The sequence below is a fragment of the Osmerus eperlanus genome, chromosome 26 (genome assembly GCF_963692335.1).
Source record: "Osmerus eperlanus chromosome 26, fOsmEpe2.1, whole genome shotgun sequence".
Classification (NCBI taxonomy): domain Eukaryota; kingdom Metazoa; phylum Chordata; class Actinopteri; order Osmeriformes; family Osmeridae; genus Osmerus; species Osmerus eperlanus.
The window spans coordinates 9,720,024-9,726,124 of NC_085043.1; the positions used below are offsets into that span (position 1 = coordinate 9,720,024).

The 6,101-nt window shown below is 56.3% G+C and overlaps 1 protein-coding gene across 1 annotated transcript in view; it reads left to right on the forward strand.

Annotated features, from left to right (window-relative positions):
* mast2 (microtubule associated serine/threonine kinase 2) overlaps positions 1 to 4,618 on the forward strand; it is a 25,998-nt gene extending 21,380 nt beyond the window's left edge. The window contains exons 24-25 of the mRNA XM_062452176.1: positions 254 to 444; positions 586 to 4,618. Of these exons, the coding sequence (XP_062308160.1) occupies positions 254 to 444; positions 586 to 2,402 (2,008 nt within the window). The 3' untranslated portion in view covers positions 2,403 to 4,618. The remainder of the gene's footprint in view (positions 1 to 253; positions 445 to 585) is intronic.
* The last annotated feature ends 1,483 nt before the right edge of the window (positions 4,619 to 6,101 follow it).

Consider the following 6,101-nt stretch of genomic DNA (forward strand, 5'->3'; position numbering starts at 1 on the left):
AGTAAGTACAGGGACATTCCCTCCGAGGCAAGTAGGGTGAAGTGCCTTGCCCAAGGACAAAACGTCATTTTTGCACAGCCGAGAATCAAACCGTCAACCTTCTGATTACTAGCCCGATTCCCTAACCGCTCAGCCACCTGACTCACACAACGCTGGGCTAAAGTCCTAGGCACAATCTTAACACACAAGGCTTCACTTCTGAGTCCACATGTGTTATTAAAACTCACAAACTGTGTGTGTGTTTGTGTTGCAGCAGCAAGAAGAGGAACTCCTTGTTCAGGAAGATCACCAAGCAGGCGTCTCTGCTGCACACCAGTCGCAGCCTCTCCTCCCTCAACCGCTCTCTCTCCTCGGGGGAGAGCGGGCCTGGCTCGCCCACTCACAACCTGTCCCCTCGCTCCCCTACACAGAGCTACCGCTGCACCCCCGAGTCAGCACACTCCGGTACACACACACACACACTCTCACACACACACAGTTTTGTACCAATGTTTGTTTCCTCCGCATGCAGTTGAAATAATGGACGAATATCTAACGGGTCAGATTTGTAGAGATGTAACTGTGTGTGTGTGTGTGTGTTCTCAGTGGGGGGGAACTCGTCCCAGAGCAGTTCCCCCAGCTCCAGTGTCCCCAACTCCCCTGCCAGCTCTGGGCACATCCGGCCCAGCTCCCTGCACGGCCTGGCCCCCAAGCTGCAGCGCCAGTACCGCTCCCCGCGCCGCAAGTCCGCCGGAAACATCCCCCTCTCCCCCCTGGCCCGCACGCCCTCCCCCACCCCCCAGTCCACCTCCCCCCAGCGCTCGCCCTCCCCCCTCCCTGGCCACGCCCAGGCCTTCCCGGTCAAGCTGCACTCCTCCCCCCCCCTGGTCCGACAGATCTCCCGGCCCAAGAGCGTGGAGCCGCCCCGCTCTCCCCTCCTCAAGCGGGTGCAGTCGGCCGAGAAGCTGGCCTCCTCCCTCTCCTCGTCCTCCTCCTCGCCCTCGCCGTCGGCCTCGGCGGGCGACAAGAAGCTCCCCGCGACGCCGGCGGGGCGTAAGCACAGCCTGGACGTGTCCCACGCCGAGTTCAAGAAGGAGATGCTGCAGAGAGACCCCAGCCTGCAGAGCCTGCAGGAGTGTGCCGGCGAGGGCCTGGCCCTGGGGGGCCGCGGGGCTCTCGTGGAGAAGGGCAGCCTCCACAAACACCCCTCCTCCTCCTCCTCCCGCAAGCTGGGCCATCAGGAGGGCGAGGGCCCCCCAGTGGCCGGGTCCCTGGGCCTGGCCCCCGGGAAGAGCAAGCTGAAGGACAAGCTGTCGGCCATCAGGCAGGACCGCGCCGACCGCAGGGAGTCTCTCCAGAAGCAGGACGCCATCCACGAGGTGGACTCGTCCGAGGACGAGACGGACGAGGGCTCCGAGGACAGCCAGGACGGACGCCGGGGGGCGGTCTTCGCCCCTCCGCTGCTCCGCCCCACCGGCGTCATGGCGACCGGCCCCCGCATGGGTCCCGGGGGCACCCTGCCCTCCCTCTGCCTCTCCCCGTCCCCCGCCCTCTCCACCGCGCTCACACACCCCTCCTGCCCGCAGCCCAGCAGAGCCACGCCCACCCCGCCCTCCACGGGGGGCAAACTCCTCGAGCCCAAACCCACCCAGAGCGCCCCTTCCCTGGGAGGGCGAGACGGCAGCTCCGACGACCCTGGAAGACGTGAGGGGAAGACTGCCGACCTGCTTGCCAGGCCCAAGCCCTCCCAGACCCCCCCGAGTAGCACCTTTGCCACGCCCGGCAGCGCCTTCATCTCCGTGGCCAAGGAGCCCCTGAGGCCGGCCTCTCCGCAGGACAGGCGGGGTCCCCGGGGGGCGTGGGCGGAGGAGAGCCCCACGGCGGGACCCTCCGACAGCAGCGAGGCCCACACCCCCTCCTCCTCCGCAGGCATCACCAAGGAGAAGAAGGAGGCGGACAACCGGAGACAAGCAGCCGCCGCTGCCGCCGCCACGTCCTCCTCCCCCAGCCCCGCCCCCGAGAGCGGAGCAGTCCAGGCGGACTCCCAGCTCTCCACCGTCACCAAGAGCGTCCTGGGCCCCGTCAAGCTCAGCTCCCAGGTCTCACCCGCCTCCCCCCTCGCCGCCCCCGCCTCCTTCCCCTTTAAAGTCCCCCAGCTCCCGCCCCCGCCCCGCCCGACAGACTCTCCCACCAGGCTGAAGGCTGAGCCGGCCCCCTCCCCCCCTCCAAGGAGATCCTCAATTCCCAAAGCCGCGGAGGGGGCAGGGGAGACTGCCAGCGCCTCCTCCCCTGCCCCACTGAGGCCGGGGATAGCCCCACAGCCTTCGAGCACCGCCCCGGCCTCCAATAAGAGGCCAGAGGCCCAGAAAGCCTCGACCGCCACGATGGCCTCTCCACTGGACAAAACCAGCAAGAAAACGTAGCAGCAGAAAAGGAAGAACAGAAACAAATTCAGATAAGCACTCATCACCGCAGAAGCTGACTGGCCCGCTAGCTTGAGATTTCAATTCACAAACCGCATGTTTGAAAGAAATGGCATACTATAGACTTTACAACACGCTCATGTGGAGAGGATAGCTGCGAGAGGAGGAGAAGAGAATCTCAAAGGAGAAGAGGGGAAGAGTGATGGTGTCTGTTGTGGGGTGTTCTGGGGGCCCTGTGTTCGGGGGGCCCTGTGTTCGGGGGGCCCAGGGGCCCAGACAGGGGTCCTATCCTGTTCATGCTGTTTTGGTTCCCAGTTCAGACTCGTGTTTTTGTGAGGTCGGCTTTTCTCTCTTCAAAGAAATGGGGGCTAGAAATAAACAGCTTGAGGCCGTTGGTCCACCGCTCAGCACGTTGATCCAAGCACACACACTCCCACACACACACACTCACTCACACTCACTCACACACACACACACTTCCACACACACACATTTCACAGTGTACTACCTAATTCCAATACAGCTTGCAGTTAGCATGGACTCGCGTGCCCAAAGCCAACAGATCAGGTTATGCCCTTCAAACTGCACCCCTGCCCTCTCCCCAGGCCCCTGTCTGCTCCTCTACCCAGCCCTCTCCTCTCCCTGCCTGCATGTCTACCCAGCCCGGTCTGGAACAAGGATGTATCTCAGCAATAAAGAGTAGCGTATGCTTAGCAATCAGTATAAATACATAATATGCTCTTAACGTCACTATCTGCATCATTGTTGTTCACTCATTCAGCACTTAGCGAGCCAGATGACCTTGTGGGAGGGTATCCTCTTGGCCTACTGCGCAGCTCTCAGCCCTACCCGCTGAGCTGGACCCCCCCCCCAAACAAGGCCGTTCTGTGTTACCGTGCTTGTGGGGATTTGCATGCTAGTTCGTTAGCGTGCTTGTGGGGATTTGCATGCTAGTTCGTTAGCGTGCTTGTGGGGATTTGCATGCTAGTTCGTTAGTGTGTTTGTTAGCATTAGCGTTAGCTTCATGGTCCTTCATCCCCATCTGCTATCTGTGGTTGTATGCTAGACAAAGCTAAATGTACATCTAAACATCTAAGCATGTGTTGTGATGGTTAGGACGATAGCCTAGCCTAGCCTAGCTGGACTGCTCCTTCACAGCATGCTAGTGTCACCAGATATCGAACCCCCTCTTCGAGGGCTTTGTTTATAGAAATTATTAAAGTAGGAGGTTGTTTTGGATGGTTTGCATTGTAGTCCGTTGCAGTGAACTGTGAATATACACACACAGTAACACAGACAGCTGGATGGAGTGAAGGATAGTTTGGGAAATAGTTAGGTTCTGTGTCTTTCTGAGGACATTTTATGTGGTTTACTTACACCCCATTGGCTGGGCCTTCCCCCCCCCCCCCTAAAACTAAATTACCCAGACTCCTCTCCTGCCTGAATAGTGATCCTCCGGTTCATTTCAGGCAAGGCCGAGAGAGCAAGTCAGACATGCTGACGTCGCCTGATCTTATGGACAACTGTCTTTTATTTCTAGCCCCTGTCCTTTTTTTAGTAGCCACCGAAGGTTTGCTGTTCTTTTAAATCGTTTAATTTTATTTGTGTTGTTTTTTTCTTTTTCTATCTGGACCAACTTGCTGTGTTCTGTGATTGCCTCTTATACTGTAAAGTGAGCAGACTTTGCTTTCTTTTCTGTACATGCGTGCGAGAGTGTGTGTGCGTGTTCCGTTGTGTGTAGTCGTCATTGTGTGTATATATGAATATTTAAAGCTCTGTTCCATGTCTGTGTTCTACCCTGCACTGGTGGGAGTGTGTGTGTTAGGGTAGGCCCTGTTCAAAGCCCTCGCCACATGTCCCAGAGTCCTATTGGTCGGGCTTGTGGGCCCATGTGCAAGGGGGCGGGTTTTGCACAAACCTTTTATCTGTGTTGTCGAATGATGAGCCAATGAGATCCCTGGCTTTTAGGCAGTCGTGGTGCCTCGGACCAATGACTGATCTGACCACTATGATCCTCCTGTTCTGTTCCAGCGTTTATTGTTCCGCTGAGGGAGAACCCTGTGTGGCTGCGGGTTCTGCAGCGTGGAACCAGGTTTCTCCTTCATGAGTTTGGGGTGCCTTCTGTCAGTGTGTCTGTGGCCATGGCCCTGCTATGTTTACACCAGTCTAGGTCTAACAGACAACGTAGTCAGCTGACCAGGGGTGGGGGCGGGGGGGGGGGGGGGGGGACCAGGGGCAGGTAGCCCTATGTAAGTCTGTAAGCCAGCTTTGATGCTGTCTGGTGACAAGCCCCTGACAGCCAGCCTGACTGTGGCACTACCTGTACGATGTTTACATGTTGTTTTGTTGCTGGCATATACCAATTAATTTGATTTCTTTTCTCAACTGGACTCGATGCTTGTATCAATCAACGCTTACAGGTGACGGTAATCACTGACTGCTTCCCCTGGCGTCGGTCAGGGAGAGCCGTGTTGTAGACAAGTGGTGTTGTTGTTGATGTTGCTCTGTGTTTTTCACACAACCCTAACCACTGACTATGGATATTACTGGGCATTGTGTGTTACAGGAGAGAGAGGGAACCTAGGTACAGCATGTCATCCTCTCGGCCCAGCTTTCCTCCTTCCTACTGTGGAGGTGTAGTGTTTGGGATTCAGAGATTCGTAGCCTGGCCAATCGCTTTGATCTATCTGTTCTCTACAGCCAATCGCTAGAGCCCCAAACCCGGGGCGTGCCTCCTCATTGGCCAGGGCATGTTATGTGATGGCAGAAATGTCCTCCTCTTTGTGTGTCTTAGTGTTGGTGAGACATTGAGATGCAGGTGTCTGGCTCTTGTACCCATTCCATGTTTTAATAGTGATTCAGACTGACTTTCTACTCACCAAGCCCCAGGGTAAACGTCTCCAAACTTTTTCCCCAATTCCTGTTCCAATGCCTGGGATGACACACTCCTCACGAGTCGGTCTTGAGTGTGTGAGTGTGGATCACTGCCTTCAAACCATCTCCGAGCTCTTCTGGGGGTTCTGCAGCATAGCCATGTGCTAGCTTCCCTCATCAATACGAGTGTCATCCTGCAGCACCAGCCTAGCCATCAGCGCTGACTGAAAACACCCACAGTTATCACAAACACACACACCTATACACGTCTCCACACAGTCCCCTGTGTGGGGATGATGGTACTGGCCATCTGCTAGAGAGTGAAGTTAAGTGTCAGTTTCCCTGGTGAGGTTGTTAATCTTTAGTTTGGGGTTGTGTGTTTTCCTCCCCTGGTACCGGCAGTTATACACACACACACACACACCACCACCACCAAGCAGCAGCCAGGTAAAATCACCTCTGCTTTTGAGGACGTCCCTCGGTGACCACACTGCAGAGCTGCACCCTGTAGAGCCTGTCTCCTCCTCCTATCAATCACCTCCTCACCTCTCTCTCTCTGTCTCTTTCTCTCTGTCTCTCTCTCCATCCATCTCATCTCCAGTGACGGAGGTCCTTGTCTGTTGTTTTACTGTGTCTCCAGTGTGCTAAGTGTGTGAAGATCACCTCAGTTCCTGTGTGTAGAGAGAGGCCAGTGCTGGGTTATGGCAGTGTTTTAACGAAACAGAAACAAAAAAAAGGGTTGTGTTTTCTTGATTGTGTGTGTGTACAGTGTGTGTGTGTTTGTCTCTAGAGGATGTGTGAAGGAGAGGGGGGAAGTGAGGATCA